The 22357-nt window shown below is 36.8% G+C and overlaps 1 protein-coding gene across 8 annotated transcripts in view; it reads left to right on the plus strand.

The window, feature by feature from the left end:
* The window catches only part of LOC131235090 (rho GTPase-activating protein REN1-like), a 78982-nt gene that overhangs the window by 29129 nt on the left and 27496 nt on the right, over positions 1-22357 (plus strand). For 6 of the 8 annotated variants that reach the window (XM_058232226.1, XM_058232241.1, XM_058232211.1 and 3 more), the window contains exons 10-17: positions 5624-5701; positions 6007-6062; positions 6199-6268; positions 8325-8409; positions 17626-17869; positions 19530-19736; positions 20492-20905; positions 21942-21991. In XM_058232226.1, the coding sequence (XP_058088209.1) occupies positions 5624-5701; positions 6007-6062; positions 6199-6268; positions 8325-8409; positions 17626-17869; positions 19530-19736; positions 20492-20905; positions 21942-21991 (1204 nt within the window). The remainder of the gene's footprint in view (positions 1-5623; positions 5702-6006; positions 6063-6198; positions 6269-8324; positions 8410-17625; positions 17870-19529; positions 19737-20491; positions 20906-21941; positions 21992-22357) is intronic. The other 2 variants (XM_058232217.1, XM_058232235.1) reach the window with 2 other exon arrangements.

A 22357-nucleotide genomic window follows, 5' to 3' on the forward strand; every position in this document is an offset into this window, starting at 1 on the left:
TCTCTAAAATTGTGGTAGATTGGCTTTATTTTATGCTTTGATTTACTATGGTAATTTGTTAATTTATTTATTTGCATCATCCTAGTTTAGGCCATCCATCCTGCATCAGTTGGATTCTAGATTTTCAATTGCAACTTGTCTTGAGCTCTAACATTCATTGATTCTCCTCTTAAAATAGTAGTTCATAGCCACAATTGACAACCATCAAGCCATCAAACTGTTCTTCACATGCAAAATCCTCTTTGAGACAACGGTTGAGACCTAGGTGAACTACCCTTACAAGGGCATGCGAAGGCACAAGTACAGTAGTGCTCAACGGGTGAGTGAACTGTGCTTACAATAGATAACAAAGACCTAAATAAAGAAAATACCAATAGAAAAGAAAAGCTCCAATGTTGATTGAAACCCACATGCATGTTGGGTCAAGATTACGTCTAATAGTTTGCTTTGTCGAGAAAAAACAAAGTTGAAACTTGAAACTCATGCATTTGGGGATACTAGGCTGGGGTATTTGCCCGATGAGGATTTGGCTTTGTCACCCTCCTACCTAACCCGCAATAAAATATTGTATGGATCCACATGGTGGGCTGTGCATCACATGGATGGGCCCCATTTTTTGCCTCCCCACCCCCCTGTGGGGGTGGCATTTCCCCTCTGGTCCATTTGCCTTTGCTTTATTATGGTCTTAAAGGTTAATGGGCCTAGGCTTAGACTTGGGTTTTGGCTTGGTTTTAGGGGTCCTATGGTTCTCTGATCAACTTGTCAGCCCTGGGTGAGTGTCTACTGGTAGGTGAAAAATTGGAGGATTTTCACACCTTTGATTTCTCCAGAACATCATCCGCATCTTTTGTCTACTCTTGCTTCTCGTTTCCAACCCTCACCTCCAAACAATGTGCATCCACCTTTGATTGTTGATTTTGACTGCAATGATGACAGCAAACTCGATAGTGTCTTCCAATAACGATGGGTGCCTTGAGGATGGTGGGAATCTAATCAACGACACCAGTGATGGAAAATACTGAGAATCAGTGAACTTCCAGCTTGAGATGGTATATAAGTGTGACCTTAACAAAAGCGGAAAAACTTATGGAGCCATTGGTTCTTATCCAATGTTAAAAAAACAACACTCTAAACAAATGAGATTTATATTGCAGGAAGTATCGGGGCACTAGATCTCCCAGGTGCTTCACCTAGACTGGATGACTTGATCCTCTTTATGTAGACTAGCAAAATGCATGTGCAACTGCATGCAGGAACTATCACTATAATATACTTTTTAAAAGTCGCATCAAATGGACTGCCTGATTGCTTGGTATCCAATTAGAGGGGATCGGACCACTATGGCAATTCACTTCCATTTTGAAAATGGAGGTAACTCATCCTTCTGACATGTGGCAATCGTATATGCCTAATTGCCTATCAAGACCATCCAAATTGTGGGGCACATTGTGGATGGAACAATCTTTAAAATCACATTGATCAAGAAATACTAACCGTAAAAAAATTGATGGCTATCATATGGATGGCCATACTCCAAGGGAAAAATTATACAATTATTATCATCTTCTTAGTGTAGTTTTTGGTTATGCTCCATCAATAATCGGGTCAATGATTTAGACATTTGGATTGTTGTACAGCTATCCTATGTGTATGATTGAAGAGTCACTATGATTTTTTAAATGGTGGTGAGCCATCATAGGAGTGTAACCCAATTAGAGGATGTTTTGCATGAAAAATCATGGAGTTAGAGCTTTGATTTCGATATCCATTGGTTATTCATGTTCTCCATGTTTTTTTTCGAAAATTTCCTTCAACCAACTATCAATTGAGACTAATTTCAAAGTATTTAGGAGTATTTGTTGAAATGATCATCAAATACACTCTAATTTTGAAATTTGAGTGTAGGTGCTCCGATTTGGAAGAAATTGGGGAAAATTCAAAAATTTCCCAATCTCTACAAAATTGCTTGCAATGTTGCACTCCAAACATGAAATCAAGCATGCATGAGGGCTGATCTACTGATTTGTTAAGTCCTTGTCAATTTTTGAAAATTAAAAATCAATTTTTAATTAAAAATCAATAAAATATTATTAAAATATTAATCTTTTTTGAAATTTCCCTTCAACCAGCTGTGAATTGAGACCAATTTCGAAGTATTTTAAGAGTGTTTGATGAAATGATCATCACATATACTCTAAATGTCATGCATTAAATTTGAATATGGCTGCATTAGTTTAGTTAGACAACGCATAGCTTAGGACCCTATACAAAGAAAACCTATTATGCGCACTTCTTTTTTGAGACGTTATTATTTAAAAGTGTGTATTAAGGTCTTTTTAAACAATCCTTGAAATTTCATTGAAAAATTCAACCATTTTCCCAATGTTTCCCCATGTTTCCCAAAAAGTGCGATAAATTACCCGATACAAATGATATATCTTGTGTGATAACCAATATGTATCTGTATCCCAAGGATGCGATACATAATGAGATACTGATATTTTGAACAATGATTGTTGCTCTCCTGATCAGTGGATTAGCCTGATGTTTGGGCAAGTTATATAAACAGTGGGACCCATCTAATGCACGGCTTAGATCTTGCTCATGTGTGCCATATTGGCATATACATCATGTGTAGATGGGCTCCCTTGTACATGTGAGTGGGCTTAGCAAACTTCCAATTAGGGGAGAGGTTTGTTGCTATACATCCGGACGTGTTATTATAGGATCCATAGGGATATGATTTGTAAAGATCCTAAAAAATAGTCATATTATACATCAATACATACCTGCAATTATTGACATGGGATACATATTATTATACACATATGATATGCATCGTCATAGGATACTTTAGGACTGTAGCTGTTGGATCTAGGATAGTGTTTCAATTATCCAACCCTTTTGTATGATGGGCTCCATTATGGATGGGGATACCAACAAACCTCTTAGAATGGAATGTTAAACGTTTTGAGCATTTAAATCTTTTTTATTTATTTTTTATTTTTTTAAAAATATGGTAGATAGATCCGTATATTTTGGATGCTGGATTACCTTGTAACTTTGCCATGATGGATGCTTAGGTTGGCAATTGTAGATAGGTTACATTAGACACGGGTTGGATTAGCAAATATCACATAGAATACACAGTTTCAGTATCCTTAATATGATAAATATAATTATCATTGTCAATTTTGGATTTATATTCAATTTTGAAGTATCCTGCAAAATAGCTACATTGGATACGTCATGTGTAATTGCATGTCAGGGTTGGGCCTTGGGGGTAGTTTGATCATGGAAATTAGCAAGGGTATTTTGGTCGTGTAAGAGTCTTGAATGGGTTATTTTTTCTTTTAATAGTAGTCTAGATAGGGGCAATGTTCGTAGTATTAGTATCGTTAAATGCATTGCTAGCCGGGGATACGGAAACATGTATTGATATCGCCAATATTATCGCTGGTACCTGGAAATGTACTGCTGTCTTAGGGAAACAAGAGGAAATGGTGGAATTTCTCAATGAAACTTTACAAGATTATAAAATACATATATTTGCATAATTAGGAATCAGATAATTGCAAGAAAAACGCATACATAATAAGTTTCTCTTTAATGGTGGTCTAAAAGCCTGTAACGCTTAGGGAAACATTAGAGAAACATGGGGAAAATGGTGGAATTTTTAAATGATACTCCAGGAGATGCTAAAATACTCATTTGCATATTTAAGAATCAAATAATAGTGAAAAAGATGCATATTTGCGTATTTAGTAATCAAGTAATAAGTTTCCCTTTAATGGGGCCTAAAAGCATGAGCAGGCATACACCCATAAAAAAATGAAACAGAATTTTTTTAATAGACGGATTTTTGGCGCTATCGATACAATACTGATACATTGGTGATATAATCGAAATATCGCCGATACATTAACGATACAAGTGACACCTAGAATTTACACAGTCGAAAATATTGGCGATACAAGCAACACATGGAATTTATGGAGTTGAAAATATTGGTGATACATTAGCAATATTGATACATAGGCGACACTTAGTGATATATCACCAATACTTGGAATTTTTTAGACTACTACCGTTATCGGTATCACCGAGCTGGAGATACGGATAATATTGGGAATATTATTGATAATATCAGGGATACTCTGAACAATTGGATAGGTGTTACAACCCATGCTCCCAAAGTCAACTGTTTTGGTATAAAAGTGTCTAGAACAATACTCTGAGGGCCTGCTTGGCCGGACGGATCCCATGGGATTAGGAGGGATGGGATGGATTTTAAGGTAATGATGGTGGTGCCAGTGGATTGGTTTAAGATCCATGGGATTGCTATATCCCGGAACAAGTTCACCGAGTCTGTTTGGCATGTTTGGCATATCCTGGGATTTTACCTTCCAATCCCTTCCAATCCATCCGTCCAAACACGCTACAAGCACAATTGAATGGGATTAGGAGGGATGGGATGGATTTTAAGGTAATGATGGTGGTGTCAGCGGATTGGTTTAAGATCCATGGGTTTGCTATATCCCGGGACAAGTTCACTTGGTCTGTTTGGCTCGTTTGGCATATCCCGGGATTTTATCATCCCATCCCTCCTAATCCCATGGGATCTGTCTGGCGAAACAGGCCCTGAGACATGACAGATGAGTTTGTATTCTCAACACTTTGCCCATTGGTCTAGTGGACCTATCTGTTTTTGGGGCCAACACATGTTTGCAATAGGTCCCAATTGCAATGAATCATTTCTTCAATGTCTCCATGTGTAAATTTCCTTTGCAGTTACTCTAGTTGAATTGTGTTACATTATGTAATTTGGAGGAAAAAGGAAAAGGAGGTATTTTAGGAAATAAAACTAAGAGATTATCTGCAGGCTATTAGGGGTGCAAATTTGACAGCTGGGTAGGGTTGAGGTGAGTTCCAGAATCAACCCATTTAATTGTTGGGTATTGATTTCAGCCCGTGACCAACCTATTAATATCTAGGTCTGGTCTCGTTTAGGTCTAACTTGAAAATAAGATGCATTGTGTTGGGCATGAGTCAGGTCTTAGACTAAAAGATCTCGACCCAATAAATTTATCTGCAGGTTGGTTCTAAGCTGGGTCTGCCTGATCTCTAGTTCCCTATTTAACAAAGACCTCCTATTATGCACCCTATCACATGTTTTCTTAAGGTATATTTGTAAGTTTTAATTTATTCCCCCAGTCACCTTAGTTAAAGGAATTTAAAGGGCCTGGGCCAGATAAGGTTAGGTCCCTTTTTTGGTGGTCCAACCTGACTATTTGAAAGACAGGTCTGGTCAGTTTGGGTTGGGTTGAATTTGAGAGGATCTAGATCAGATCCATTTGATAATCAGGGCTGTTTTATAGACCTAGACTCAATTGAATGGGTCCAAATTCAGATCCAGACCCGCTTATTATTTGTTCAGGTCGACTCAATCCATTTGTACCCCTGGAAACTATTTAATGTTAGAGCTAAAATTCTTCCATATTGGGCTGTCTTCGTGGAACCTGTGGCTATGATCTTTTGGCTTTATTTATGTAATGAAAAAAATTTCTCAAGATCTTCAAGAATTTTCTTTTTTAAATTGAACATGGTACAATTTATTCAACAGGAGTCAAAGTAGAAGGGATCTTGCGGCAATCTGCTGATGTTGATGAGGTTGAACGTCGGGTTCAGGAATACGAGCAGGGTTTGTCTGTTTGGTTTACTGGTGTACTCCTTATTTTTTGTTATGATTACCTTTTTATTAAATGTCATATCTCTATAGTGTTTATGTTCCCCATCTTTAGACCTCAAATTTGAGGTAAGGCTTTATTCTATTTGGTTAGGTATTAATGCCTTCTTCTTCTTCTTCTTTTTAATGGATTGGATTACTAATCTTTCATATCTTCACTCTTTAGGAATAAAAACTTCATTAGTTTCTACTCTAGTGTGTTTAATTGTTCAATTATAATAGCACATTTTATATTAAGACGTGATGTTGTATATTTCTAGGAAAAAATGAGTTTTCTCCAAACGAAGATGCACATCTTATTGCTGATTGCATCAAGGTATATTCTCATCTAAATTCCATTCTAGACGAAGAGTTACAATTCATCATATTGTTTCACCATTTCATAATAATTCTACAAAACTTTCTACTTACGTGTGTGTGTGTTTTTTTTTGGTCTCATAAACTGCTTCCAGCATGTTCTTCGGGAGTTACCCTCCTCTCCAATTCCTGCATCGTGTTGTACTTCACTATTAGAGGCATTCAGTAAGTATGGGTTGGCCAACTACCTTCCAATTCCTAATAAATCTTGAACATTCATTACCAAACATTCCTTTGTAGGCAATGCTTCGAATACGACAAGACAATTGATTTAACCTGTAATTTTGTTTTTTGGTTACCGTGTAATTGAAAATTCTCATATTTCTTTCCTTCCATGTGTTGCACTTTGTAACAAATTCTTGAAATATGATATGACCATATTTTTAACTTGTAATTTTGGTGCTTTTGTTATCACATAATTAAAAATGCTCACATTTCTTTTTCTCTAGAAGGTAAGGAATTTTTTTTTAAACCAACTAGAAGGGCAAACTGTCCAAGAATTACAAGGGAGAGCTAATGCCCACACTCTAGGCTAGAGATAACAAAAAATGGCAAACAAACCAGCACACGCCCACACCCCGGGTCAGGGAAAGAAAAACAAAGCCCATAGCTTGGGCCAGGGAAAGGAAAATAGAGCCTACACCCCGGGCTAGGCAGAAAATTCTCCCATTTCTTTCCTTCAATGTATAGCAATTAGCAAAGAATCATGTTAGCGAGAAATCACCAAATAATCCTATCCCTCTCTCCAAAAGGACTACTTCTCATCCAGCGAAAATGTCTTCAACTAGCTATTTGTACCCATGTTACTCTGAAAAGGTTGAAAGGAAACACCAAATTTGTACAATCATCAGACTATAAATGAATAAACATTTAGTCAAATTTTCATTTGTCCTACACAAAGCACATATTGGCAAGATGAAACTCCCCAAGTTTCACGAAATATGATTCAAATCTTAATGCCATCCAACCAAGTGGTTCCACCGTTGACAGGAAAGGTTTCCTTGCCAAAGATGATGCAAAACATTAAAAGAAAATTTTAGAAATCAAAGATACCAAAATGTCCCACCTCCAAGTTATTTGCAATGTATTGCCACCACAGTGGTTCAATCACAAAGGTTCAGTTGCATGCCCCTTAGAGCAGTATATAAGTGGTAAGTTGTAACTGACTTGTCCTGTATAAATGATAAACCTTAATGAAGTTATTCTTTCATTAATATAGGCACTAATGATATTATTCTTTCGTTAATATGGTTTATGTATAATTTGTCCAAATTTCTACTACTGTAGAGAAATAACAACCAACTGCTGATATGTGGTTCAATTGAATTCAAGATGGACAAGAATGAGATAATTACATGCCATTCATCATTTTTAGGATTTTGAGTATTTCACGATTGCATACCTTATTTTGTATTTTTCTCCCAAAAATATTGTGGGCGTGGCATTCAACTTCATTTTAATGTTTTGCAGATTAGTGTTCAGATTGATTGACCTGACTATTGGAATCCTCATGTTCTCATAAACTTGAAAAGTAATTCCTTCAAGCATCTTGCTCAGCATCAAATATTTCAAGTACAACCCAAACTTTTTCCTAGATACCATAAAAAATGTAAATAGAGGATGGTCCCATCTATTGAAAAAGAGGACAGTCAAACAATATTTAAGGAGGCTGGAAGGAAATAAAACAGCGTACATATATTCAAACTTCTATAAACAGTTGTGCACTGGACAACCACTTGGTGTGTGTTTTTTAAAACAGATCTACAAAGGCTTTGAATTTGCACAGGTTCCTGAAATTCCCCTGCTTAGGGTTTTAAAACCCAAACCTACACATCTCTATAACTGAAGCTGCACAGATTTGAATCTTTCTCTCCCATTCCCCTCCTTTTTTGACAGAACGTATCAATCCAGGAGGAACTACACTCAAATTCATGGGCAACATACTGGGGTGATTTGTAGTTTGTAATACTCAAGATCTTTGTTGCATCTACCATTCCTGCCTGGGGAATCTAATCTGGCCTTTTGTAGTTGGGAGAAGGGCTTCTAAGAATCTAATAGGCACTGCTGAAACAGTCCACTGGGGGAGATATATTCATCGTTGTCATGTTTCATGGTCTTCTTAAATTGTAATAAATTCAATATGGGTCTTCATTTTCTTTTCAAGTTATTCGATTTTCTTATTTGTCAGTGTTACTTTTCCAACTCTCCGTATGCTGATTAGGAACTGGTCGTGGATCTAGAGTCAATGCCATGCAGGATACAATATCTAAAACATTCCCAGAGCCTAATTGCCGTCTATTGCAAAGGTAACTTGAAGCGTTATACATATGTAGATACATGCACGTGCCCAGTGCTTGCTTTGGCAATTCAGCTCTTTTGAAAGTTTTGTTCAGCAGCATCCAGTTTTAATTGTTGTTACATCGTTTGTTTTCCTGTCACACATGCGTGCGCACATACATTATACTTTGAGAATGGAGTTTGTGTTGTTTTCCCGTTCCGCATCAGTATTATTGGTGTTTTCCTGTTAATAGATATAGTGAAGCATTTTTAGTAGTTGTTTCATGGTTCTTCTTTATTCTTAAAAAAGAGAGCCCCCCACCCGAACCAATCTTAATACCACCAAGCTCTCTCGAATTAGTTCTATGATAGAAGCTTTCAACGTACACCCGGGGAAATAACAAACCTCGTCTTGGTTCTGATTTGTCAGCACCAATCCCTTGATTGGGACAGTGATTGTGATGGGTGGACTTCAGGATTTGGGAGAGGAGTGGGCATATCGAAAACTTTATAAAAAAAAGTTGCTGGATAAAATATTGGTAACATGGAGAAAATGGAAAAAAGTGGAGAAGGGGCAATTAATTTTCTTTGTTTTTTACTTCAGTATATATGTACAAGTGCACTTGATGTTCTATTTGAATAGTACATTCTTTTTTTCATTTGAAAGATTTTGTCATAAACAGGGAGATGCCGATTTTTCATTGATGTTTGATGTGGGGAGGCATCCATAGAAGATACATTTCTGAACCTTTTTTGATTGGGCGTGTGTTCATAAGTATGGAGTAGGTAGTTTGATACCCTCTTGTGGGGATTTCCTTGGAGGGAGGGGCCTAGTGTAGTCCATAGAGATGATTCTACTTTAGAAATTACTGTCCTATGTGAAAAGTTTTGGATGTGGCGTGAGAGTTTGCCATCTTTTCTGTGTAGTAGCTCGAATCTCCTAGCCTAGGTGTTGCTCTCACCCATCACCCTGATTGTTCGGCTTACATGCATGGTGGGGAGAGTGGCTTGGATCTTATACACGTGTATTGTTCACGTGTCTTGTAAGGTTGGCGCGTATGAATGCCTGCATGAGATTAGCATCCCTCTCATAATTAAATTATGATTTTATGATCGCATACTTGCTGATGAAGCCTGGGATGTTCCTATTTCCTTGTTCAACTTCCATTGTGATAGAGATAACAATTGGATGTTGAAAAGAGGATGGAGTTCATGTTTGGTCTAGGCATTAATAGAGTGCTTGCATTAGTTAATCAAGCTTTTTGGCTGTCAATAATGGATATTCTAATCCTAGTTCTTTTTTTTTTTTTTTTTTTTTTGTTGGGGGGGGGGGGGGGTCTCAAGTGCAACTGGTTGGACCACAAGTAACAGTCCACCCATCAAATAACTTCCAACCTTTCATATGTGTGCAACATCCAATCAGTTCGATAGTTTGTTTGCATCATGAGAATCACCTCTTCCAAAAATCAATCACATCCACTCATCAAGTGGACCACATTTTTATTTTGTTATTTATCAATGGGTATAAATTGTTTTAATGTTATGGTCCACTCGATGAGTGGATGGGACTAGCTTTTGCAAAAGATGATTTGCATGGTCGGCCCAACCTATGGGAAGGGTTGGATATCGCGTGCATATGATAGAATGGAAGTTATTCACTGGGTGGACCATGAAGTGTGGTCCAATAGGTTGGATTTGAGACCTACCTATATCTATTATAGTTCATCAAATACATGTCTATGTATGTCCTTACAATGGATGAAAAATGCCTGCCATAGGAAGTTTAAAATGTATGAAAATAAAAAATGAGAAAAATAAAAGTGACAAAAACATAATGAGAGTAAAGAGAAGTATAAAATACCAAAACCATGTAAATTATGTTATTGCTACAAGAGTACAAAGGTAGTTCTATAATTTTTGTTTAATACGTTGTGTATTACAAGTAGGCTAGGGTCAACCATCCACTGCCTTTAAAGTTGGGTTGGGTTGAAATGTGGAATAATCGATACTTCAGGAATTGGGAGGGACGAACTTTGAAAGAACTAAATTGCATGTGATTGATTAGGCAGAGGCATCAATGGCTATGATCATTTCCCCGAAAGTTGGGTTGGGTTGTAATTGTTTATCTTTGTTTTTGTATAGTGCTCCTTGTATATTCCGGTTGTGGCCTATTTTCTAATAATACATCTTGCAATGTTAAAAAATAAAAAAAAATCCACTGCCCTTAATAGTCGGGGTCAATAGCGAATGTGTTTAGGAAGGTGAAGCTTGATTTCTTAGATTAGGTCATTGTTTTCTCGCCTCCAACCATATTGTTTGGATTGAGATGGTGGGGCCTTTATTGTAATCTTTCGCCTTTTTATCATTTCTTCAACAAAAGTACAATTAACAAAAAATCCACTGCCCTTAAGGTCACTTTGGGTATTTTTCTTTCTTTACTTTGTTTTTTAGCTTATAATCTTTTTAGACAAGGAAGGGTGCTTCCACTTGGACGGTGGAGGAGAGTCATTTGGAGCATTTAGTGACATAATCTCTTTTTACTTCTCTCTTCTCTTGTCTCTTCTTTATCTTTCTTGTCCTCCTCTCCTCTTTATCTTAAACACCCTCATCCATTTTATCCCACACATATGGGAACGCTATTGTCAACAATGTCTCCAAAGCTTTCAAGTGACATGTGGAACAACAAACCATTGATCCAGATAGTCCATTTATTCATACCACTAGGGGCAAGCCTAGTGCAAAAATCGCATCTGTTGGATGATCCTAATTCCTAACCATCCGAGCAATAGCATGAAAATTGGACAATTAAGATATAGTGGAGGAATAAAATGGATCCAATCATCATCTTGAAACATCTATTTAGTTGTCACCCCCCCCCCCTCTTCAATAACTTGCTTATGATTCTGAAGAAGCACCTGGGTTTCTATGGTTCATAAAAAACCAAGGGTTGCAACAAAATGGCCCACATTCACAAGGTTAATCCAATCACCGTGATTTTTATCACCATGGCTTTCCTCTAGTGGTAAGAATGAATGAACAATATGGATTGATGATTGGTTGTCCCAAATGTCAATTGAAAACTTTGGAAACATTGCTGACACCCCTATAAAGGTGGTGATTTCTAGGTCTGTCAATCGGTTGGGTCCTATGGTACTCTTACTCGGCCTAACCAAGTTCAGTTCCTGTCAGGTCTGGGTCTGGTTCTTGAAGATCTGAACCCAAATTCGATTTGGTTTGGGTACCCATGGGTACTCATTGGGTCTTTGGTTCTAGGTTTCGAGTTCGATTCGGGACAAATAAGAGCTTTACTTAGTCAGGCCTACGGCCTACCTGATGGATGGATTAAATTGTACAAAAACATGTGCCACTTTGACACATGCATTGCATGTAAATGGGCTCTTTTACATGCATGTGGCTTGCAAATTCTCATTTTGTTGCTAGAATAATCAATATCTTTCAATATATATATATATATATATATATAAAATTGTACTATACAAGTAAAACTAATTGGACTTGACCCAACCTAATTTTAACAGGGTCTAAGTTGATGGACCCTACCTGAACCCAACTAGACCCGATTTTTTTTATTAGGGTCCAAAAAGGTGAACCCGAAGCTAACCTGATTTTCTTATTGAGTCTGAGAATGGGACCTGGGCTTGCTAAAATCAGGTTGGATCCATTGGCTATTTGCAGGTCTGGGTGCTAGGTATCCACTGACAGCCCTAAGAATGTTAGCATTTCCTTATATATGTTTGTATGTATTTATAAAATATACTTCCTTGTCTTTGAGGTCACTTTTTTTTTTTTTTGCATACTAGCTTTTTTCAAGATGAGGATGTTGAGATCAACATGTGGTAAGATTAGGATGGAATGAAGAGTAAAGTCATCTAGAAAACCCTAAGGGTAGAGCCCGAATAGTAGACAAAATGATGGAGAGCCAGTTGTGATGGTTTAATTCTATGTTATGTGTTATAGTATATATGGGCTTGTCATGCTTCAGTTTAGTAAGCTAGTTTATGTATGCACCTTGCTCTAGTTATTTTGAAGCTGTTTGTCACATATTTTGCTACATCATTTATGCAGGAAATGAAATTTAAATATGATATACAAGATTTTAGGCTTAGATCATACTAATTCAGAACAATCACATAATAATTCCACATCCCACACAAAAGCTCAAACATTCAAGTAAAGGGGAATTTGCACGGGTCCAGGCCTACACAGGTTAGGACTAGATCGGTAAAATTATGGACTAAACAATGCTCAAAGGGAAATAGAATTCACCCACACATGCACAACAATCAGTCCTTAATCCAAGGAATTCCTCAATTTCAATTCGAGGAACCTTAGGATGAGAAAAAAGGGGAAACAAATTATGGATAATGCAATCGAGGACTAGGGTTATGAAACTAGGTAAGAAAAAGAAAAGAGAAGGAAATCCTGAACCTGGAACTGATTCCGCGTGCGGGCAGCGAGGCAGGGTACCTGTGCACGTGTGCAGTAGGGGGTCGTACATGTGAGGAGGCTTGAATCCCAAAAGGGACTTCTTGGCCTTGGTCGGTAGGGGGGGTTTCCAAACCCTCTAAATTTGATGGCGATCCGACGTATGGTTGAGGCGCGGTGCTCCGTCGAAGTTTCAACCCTCCTACAGGGCCAGATTCTGGAAACTAGTTGTAGAAAGACAAACAACTGCAAAACAATGGGATTTGAGGCGAAAATGATCGAATGATGGATGAAATAAGATGGAGGGGCAGATTGGGATGAACGTGGCTTTGCACCACGGTAATCAACCCTTCGACAAGGGAGTGCTTTGCACCCACTTTAATCTCAGCTCTTCAAAAAGGAAAGGCTTCACACCTACTTTAATTTTTTTCACAACTTAGAAACTCAGAGAGCAGAAAAACCACGCAGGAATTTTTATTCAACTTCAATGAATCAAAAGAACTACAGGGGGTGCCTATTTATAGGGAAAACCCTATACCCCAAAACTCGCGCCATGTGCGCAACCTATTACTTGGCGATGAAGTAAACAAAATAAAAACCAATCAAAAAAATCTAAAGTGTTCATGATGTTCTAAATAATATAAATAAGCAAAAACGTAAAGTATGAACTTAATATGACTAGTGGGCCACGATCATGAGGTCCATCATGATCCCATGATGGACCTTACTGGATTATCGGGCCTTGGTTGGGGGGGGGGGGTCTCCAAACCCTCCAAATTTGATGGCGATTCGACGTATGGTTGAGGCGCGGTGCTCCGTCGAAGTTTCAGCCCTCCTGCAGGGCCAGATTCTGGAAACTAGCTGTAAAAAGAGAAACAGCTGCAAAACAATTGGAGTTGAGGCGAAAATGATCGAATGATGGATGAAATAAGATGAAGGGGCGGATTGGGATAAACGTGACTTTGCACCACGGTAGTCAACCCTTCGAAAAGGGAGGGTTTCGCACCCACTTTAATCTCAGCCCTTCAAAAAGGGAGGGCTTCACACCCACTTTAATTTTTTCACAACTTAGAAACTCAGAGAGCAGAAAAACCATGCAGGAATTTTTATTCAACTTCAATGAATCAAAAGAACTACAAGGGGTGCCTATTTATAGGGAAAACTCTATACCCCAAAACTCGCGCCATGTGCGCAACCTATTACTTGGCGACATGGTATGCCAAATCGGTTACGTATCGGCCGTATCGGCCGATACGTAACGGTAACGGTGCGAACCGTTACCCGTTTTGGGGCCGAAACGGCCGATTCGATTTTTTGTACCCGTATCGGCCGATACGGGACCGATACGGCCGATACGGGACCGATACGGGAGTAACCGGCCGTTACGGGCCCGAAACGGTAACTTTTTTTTTTTTTTTAAGCTCTGTTTTTGCTGTTTTTTTGAAACCTCTTGCTTCCAAACTGTTTCTAACTCCTTCTACTACTAATTTCAACCAACCTTAGCTAGGTATTTGATAGAAAAACACATTATATTATAGATTTTTTTGAATCAAAGCTCGGTAGGCCATTTTTCAGAAATTCGTCAAAAATAGGTATTTATACTTTTTTTAATATATTTTGCTGTTTTAATCATGTCATATGATGTGTTAATCATAGTAGAACATGTTAATGTTCATTTTACAGATTTGGGGTGCCATTTAATATTTTTTTAATATTTTTTTCTATTTACGCATGAATTTTGGCCCCTTTTTTTAAAATTCGAAAAATCAGTTTTTAATGGTTGTTTTGAGGTTTTAATCATGCCATTTGATGTTTTAATCATAGTAGAACATGTTAATGTGCATTTTACAGATTTGGGGTGCCATTTTATATTTTTTTAATATTTTTTTCTATTTACGCATTTATTTTGGCCCTTTTTTTGAAAATTCGAAAAACCATTTTTAAATGATTCTTTTGCTGTTTTAATGATGTCATATGATGTGTTAATCATAGTAGAACATGTTAATGTGCATTTTACAGATTTGGGGTTCCATTTTATATATATTTTATATTTTTTTCTATTTACGCATTTATTTTTGCCCTTTTTTTGAAAATTCGAAAAATCATTTTTTAATGATTCTTTTGCTGTTTTAATGATGCCATATGATGTGTTAATCATAGTAGAACATGTTAATATGCATTTTACAGATTTGGGGTGCCATTTTATATTTTTTTTATATTTTTTTCTATTTACGCATTTATTTCGGCCCTTTTTTTGAAAATTCGAAAAATCATTTTTTAATGATTCTTTTGCTGTTTTAATGATGCCATATGATGTGTTAATCATAGTAGAACATGTTAATGTGCATTTTACATATTTGGGGTGCCATTTTATATTTTTATTTTTTATTTTTTTCTATTTACGCATTTATTTCGGCCCTTTTTTTGAAAATTCGAAAAATCATTTTTTAATGATTCTTTTGCTGTTTTAATGATGCCATATGATGTGTTAATCATAGTAGAACATGTTAATGTGCATTTTACAGATTTGGGGTGCCATTGTATATTTTTTTTCTATTTATGCATGAATTTTGGCCCTCAAAAATAATTGCAAACACCTAAATGTAAGATATTTTCATAGTACATTCATTCTAATATATCTATCATTGATAGTAGATAGTTAGAAAATTAAATATATGAAATTTGTAGTCAAATTCAGGTTATCTAGTTCATAAATTCATCAGACAGTCCGATACAACTTCTCACTAAAGAGTGGACCGTTATACCACCATAAACATGTTCCAATTTATAAATGAATGTATATTTGGAATGCTTAGAATATTCCGGATTTAATCCATATTTTTTCATATTTTTTTGGCAAAAAAAATTTTTTGCGCCGTTACGGGCCGTTACGCCCCCGTATCACCGTTACGCCCCCGTATCCGTATCGGTTTTGGAGGTCACCGTTACGCCAACCGATACCGATACGGGACACCTTGCTTGGCGATGAAGTAAACTAAAATAAAAACCAATCAAAAAAATCTAAAGTGTTCATGATGTTCTAAATAATATAAATAAGCAAAACCTAAAGTATGAACTTAATCTGACTAGTGGGCCACGATTATGAGATTCCATGATGGACTTTACTGGATTATCGGGCCCATTCTAATGATCCAAAATGTCGTCTTCTAACTAGGAGGCCCTCCCTGGATATCATCATCGAGCCAGATCGATGGTGGGGCACTCCCTTTCCTTCCATACGTGCGTAGGGGTGGCGTGCATGCGCGTGATGTCCCCATCAATCGTCTTTTTTAGGAGATGACATTCTACCTAGTTGTCACAATCATCTGAATATTGAAGGTTATTTAGATGTTGACTAAGTAGGATCTCCTGATGATTGTCGTTCTACGATAGGGTATTGTACTTTTTTTTGGAGGAAATCTTGTCACATGAGAGACTAAGAAGCAAGTTGTTGTTGCAAGATCTAGTGCTAAGGCTGAATATCGAGTTGTTGTGAATATTGCATGAGAAATCTTCTAGTTGAAAAGCTTTGTTGCTGAGTTAAGATTTTTGGTGACTACTTCTATTCCCATGTACTATGACAATTAGGTTGCAATTCATATTGCTTCCAATCCTGTTTTTCAGGAACGCACAAAACATATTGAAGTTGAATGCCATTTTATTTGAGAGAAGGTTATTGTCGGCATTATTTCTACTCCCTTTGTTAGGTCTACAAATCAACTTGTTGATATCTTAACTACGGTCATTTCAATTGAAGTTGGAAGGTGTATTCAAGTAAAGCCGGGCATGGTTAATATCTATGCTTCCGCTTGGGGGGGGGGGCATAGCATATATGGGCTTGCCGTGTGCCCTGGTTTGGGCTGTGGGCCTTTAGGCCTATTACTTTTATATTATTTCTTTTCTTTTTTTTTTTTTTCCTATTTTCAATTTTGCCCTTTAGGGGTATTTATGTAATTTGCATATCAAATACAATAGGGTTGGTCCTCCAACCTTACTGATCTCTCTTTTCTTTCAAAGCTTTTCTACTTTACATTAAGAAAGCTGGAGATGACCTTGGTGAGGAGGAAATTTTGATTAGTGTGGAAAGGGCCTGAAGGATGACAAGAAGATCTAAAAGGATATGGATCAAGGTGGTGAGAAGGGATATGAAGTCCTATCATGTATGTAGGGTGTAAGATAGGAATGATTGCTGAAATAGGAATAGTAAAGTGGACCTCATTGAGGAGTTGGGTTAATACTATGGTGATAATGATGCTATGTTGTACGCCACATGCATCTCTAATATGTAAATACCTTCTCGTTGGTTTTTTATTTTTGTCTGTTTTAGACCCTTGTATCCATGGCAGATCATGTCCAAATTACAGGATCTCAACGTAACATTTCTTTAAATCCTTGTAAAAGAAGAAAGAAAACGAACAGGAAATTATATCAGTTTCTTTTCGTGAAAGAAACATTCAAGCTTCTCTTGATCTATTATGCCATGGTCCTCATGGACAGCACTTACATTCTATCAAAGCATTACAATTTGCTTTTTCTGTATTGTTTAGTCTGCAAAGTGTGCTCCTGGCCAGGCTTAATGTCTCTGTTTGGGCAATATCATTCTGGTAATTTGTGTTCTTTTCTTGTTGTCTGGAGAGGATCTCCCTCTCCCTCTGTTTTCTTAATATATTTTCCTCATCTTTCAACAAAAAAAGAAAGAAATCATTCTGGTAATTTGTATTCTTTAGGGTCCTCAAATCTATGTTGGTCGGGATCTCTGATTAGATTTTTGTGCGTGCCCCCCCTCCCCACTTTTTCAGGGTTCTTAAGATGATGCGGACTGTGGTTTATTACAAATCTGTGAATCGGATGTCAACATCGGCTGTAGCAGCTTGCATGGCACCACTGCTTCTTCGCCCACTTCTGGCTGGTGAATGTGAGGTTGAGAGTGATTTTAATATGGGCGGGGATGGTTCTCTTCAACTTCTGCGAGCTGCCGCTGCTGCTAACCATGCTCAAGCAATTGTTATAACTCTACTAGAGGAGTATGGGAATATATTTTTAGTAAGTTTTGCTTACTATTTCTTTCCAAGTACATGTGAATTAGGGAACCAGTTTTACATTATCCAAGTATAAGTTGATTGCTGCTTTTCAGTTTTGAAGCACTGCTTTAGTGAATTTTCTTTTGTAAATAATTTCATGCATCATGTATCAATGTTGTACTTACTGATGATTAGATCTAATGAAGATACTTTAAGGAGATCTTTAGGTTACCTACCTAGTCTTTACATAACCAGTGCGGTTGATGTAGTGTGGGAAAGTGATGGGCACTGCTGTATTGCACTATACTCGAGGATTCCCAGATGATTTTATACATTTTGCATGCTGGTTTTAACATGATACAGTACCAATAATGGTATTAGGATACTGTTAACCAACCCCTGTTGTGCTAGTTGCAGTCATTTTCTGAGATCCAAACAGTTCTATTTTTATTACTGTCTTAAAATGTGAAATAAATGTCATAACTAATGTTACTGTAAAATTTGGTAAACATCAACAGTTAACTAATTAAAATTTTGCAACTACTGATAGTTCTCAGTTTTATAAAACTAAAAACTTGCATGGTTTAGAATTTTTCTAGATTGTAAAACTTAATATTCATGACATGTTATTTATGGGATTGCTGTTTTGTGTCAATGTCCTGGGTTTTGGTAAATGATCGCTCATGTCCCTGCTTGGTTGCTCCTCATATCCATTTTGGTATCATATACATCTGGACATCACATCTGCCTGTGACCTGTAACTCCTTTTCATAATTATCTTATTTCCTATTCATGTGAAAGTTGCAATCTAGGGCCAAATTCTATAAGAGGTGTTTCATTTCATTTCCTTTTTGAAGTATTATACATATTAAACACTTCCTGTTACTTCTCAAAAAAAAAAAAAAAAACACTTACTGTTTTCTGATCCTGCTTTGGATTGCATTCTTATTTTCTTTGTGTTTTGTTTCTCAGGCCTTTTTATTTCATGATAATAGTCTCTGTTTCAAACTAGTGAATTACTTGTGACTATTGTTTGGTTTAGGCAAAGGGTGTAGTAGAAACCTTAAACTAAGTTGTTTCTAATTTGGCCATAGGACTTCTAGAGGATAAATTTAACAGTAAGTTATTCTGTTCTGCATCTGTTTTGTCTGATGCAACAGGCACCATATCACAATCTCCATTACTCAGAAACTCTTGTTAAGAAAATGGACAGTAGCATTGTATACAGTAGTCCTTTTCTTTGCCGTTCCTTTCCATCAACAACTGCTGAGGTAGTTACAATTTTCTTGTTGAGTCCACTTCATCTAACTGAAGATAATTGCCCTGTTGGTTGGGGATATCTGCGTTGTTGTTCCTCATTTCGACCATAATACAAGAAGACTGCACTATAGCTTTAACAGTGAGCATTGCTGCAGCTGAATTTAGAACTCAAAACTATTGTTTAAAGTAATCTTTGTACAAGCAAAAACTAGTGAGAGAAGGAATTTCTGTTCTATTTCTAAAAAGTTGAATCATTGATTTAATCCTAGGTTTGTGATAATAACATACCGCACTACAATTCCTTTTTTCCATTCTATTGTCAAACAAGATGATATATTTATACTCTTCTATGCACAAATATCATAATTTTTGTTTATGGATTTGAGCTTTATGATTTAATGTAGCCAATCAATCGCTCACAGGATGGCTCCTTTTCTCCTGAACTATACTCTGAGACGGAAGGTAGTGGTAGTGAGTATGAGGGGTCAACAGGTGATGAGACCATGGAAGATGATGGATACCAGGATGCAGAAAATGATGGGGAGACAGAGGATGATCCTGAATGTGAACTAAGTGGGTCATGCAGCGACGACAGTGGTGATGATGGCAGTGACCTGTATGACAATGAGGTTCGTACTTGTAATGTTTAACAGAACTATAACCTTTTACAATAGTAACAGTAAGAAGTAAGAATTCATTAATGATTCTAAATCTTTTGTGTTTCTTATGTATTGAAGTGTTAAAATTGCATGGAATGATCATATCTCCCACATAATGTGAGAAACACTGAATTGGTATTGTGAGCTATTGTGCCTTTTCTCTAATTCATATGTATCTAAATGTTACTGCATGCATTCTTCTCTACTTCATTTTTTACCATTTTCTGGTTTTCCTATGCTTCATGTTCCACATTAGCCTTTGTGCTGTTGTTGTTCAATAAGCTGTATCACTGTGGAAGCAGTTTTTCTTGGAAGCTCATTGAAAGATAAATTTGAATTTTCATATAATAGGAAGAACTTTTAGTTTCAAATTCATTTAAAGTTGACTATATGTGTTCAACCAGAGGAACTACATTTTGAAGTTCATGTAGGGGTAACACTTCACCGCTGAAATGAGATTTTGATCTCCATAAGAAACTTCACAGTTCATTCATCACTCTTTTTGGATCTAGAAGCTTGTTTTCCAATCTTGTGCAAATATTGAAGTAAGATGAGTCAATTTTGGACCAATGTAGACAACTCGAATGATTATGAGTCAAAAAAAATTTTCTTTTGCATTTTAACTACATATGCTAGATGCGGCTATGTTGTCCTAACAACTGTATTTTTTATTTGCAGCTAGATTAATATTTCCTCATACTGTATTTATGCAATCTGCTTCAAAGATGCAGGTTTCTGAAGATGTCGATTCAGACTCCAAGTCTCCTAAAGTTGAAAAGGATTTCAAAGCTGATGAGAAACCCATGGAGGAAACTCATGATCCAACACCTCATCATCAGAATATACAGATTGATGAGAAACCGGCAAAGGAAACTCATGCTCCCACACCTCAACATCAAAATATACAAACTACTGGCAATTTGCGTAGTCTAAGTGATAATCATTCTACTATATACACAGTTGAACATTGTCAACCTTTAGATGGTGCACCTAAACCTTTAGATGGTGCACCTAAGTCAACAATCTCAATGCTTGAATCAACTAGCCTTGATCCATCCTCATGCATTGGAAAATCCACAACACAATCAAATGGTCCCCTGCCTGGTGCCAAGCCCCGAACCATATGGGGGCGTACAGCTGTGAGTATTTTGCATTATTGCTATTTTTTTATGTGAGATATATTCCTTCTGTCTTTTTCGGTCATTTATACTACACTGATTGCTTTGCTTTGCTTTCTAGAGACCAGTAAACATGCATCATAGCCAATATATTTTCAAGCACCACAAATTTAATGACAGTGAATGAACAACAGTAAAAAAGAACTTAATAAAATGAAAAATTACATTCGTTGGAATATAGTAACAAGTTTTTTATATTTACAAAAATAACCAAACAAAATATCAAGAAGGAAGGAAAACAGAAGACATAAACTAGGAAAGGTGCAGAAGATTGTTTAGATGAAAAAGTTACAAGTTCAATATATTTATCAGAAAAATATTTTGAAAAAGAATAAGAAGAATGGGAGAAGGTTTATACTTACTAGATTCCTGGAAGGTTCTGTGGAGACACTTGTGTAATTTACAAGCATGGTACACTTATGGAAAAGGGAGGAATGTAATGTTAGTGGGGTGTGTGTGAGAAAGAGATAGCGAGTGTTAATAATTCAACCTACTATTTGATTTTGAATTAAGGTAGACCCAAAATTTTGTATTTACTTGACTATGGTGACAGTTGTATGACTCCATCTCTTTGCTTTATATGTTGTATAGATACATATCCAGAATATAGAGGATAACTATAGTAGACTTGACCACCACGAAAGTCCAACCACTCCACCTCTTCCCTTTTGTAGATAGCATATCCCATTCCATGATGTACCAAGTATAGTTTTGTACCATACTTACGGTTGGGGTCATTAGCAGCTTATTGGTACCATTTCTTGACATTTTCCTATTACTTCGTTGATTATAACTTGCCATTTTGTTTTAACTCTTCTTTTTTACTTTCTTTCTTTCTTTTCTTTTCTTTTTTCTTTCTTTCTTTCTTTCCTTCTTCTTCTTCTTCTTCTTCGTCTTCTTCTTCTTCTTCTTCTTCTTCTTTTTTTTTTCTCTTTCTCTAGAGCTAGCTTTTGTTGTAGTACTTGAGATTCTGCTTCTCATTTATCTAAGTTTCCAGGCTAAGAAGAACCTTTCTATGGAATCCATTGACTTCCCTGGTGAAGACGAGTAAGTGATGTAGCCATGATTTGCACGAGGCAAATTCTTTCTCGTTTTCTGCTATAAGTTTTATTACTTGTGTATTGGCTTGCTCAATTTTGATACTTTGTACTGTATAACCTGAATTTCTTGATACATTTGCATGATTCTCAGTTGTTAAGTTTCACCGTGTAACTTGACCCTGCTGTGTGAAGAGTCTCTAGTTACGAAATAGTTGTTGAACAAAACAAATGAGGTAAATATTGACAAATCTGTGATAAAGAACTCATAGACCTTCCATTGGGAGGGGCCCAGTTTACTTGGTCTAAGAATTAGGAAGAGAGATTATGTGTAAATTTGGGCGCCTCATAATATCAAAGGAGTGGGAGCCTGGGA

The sequence above is a fragment of the Magnolia sinica genome, chromosome 2 (genome assembly GCF_029962835.1).
Source record: "Magnolia sinica isolate HGM2019 chromosome 2, MsV1, whole genome shotgun sequence".
Lineage (NCBI taxonomy): Eukaryota > Viridiplantae > Streptophyta > Magnoliopsida > Magnoliales > Magnoliaceae > Magnolia > Magnolia sinica.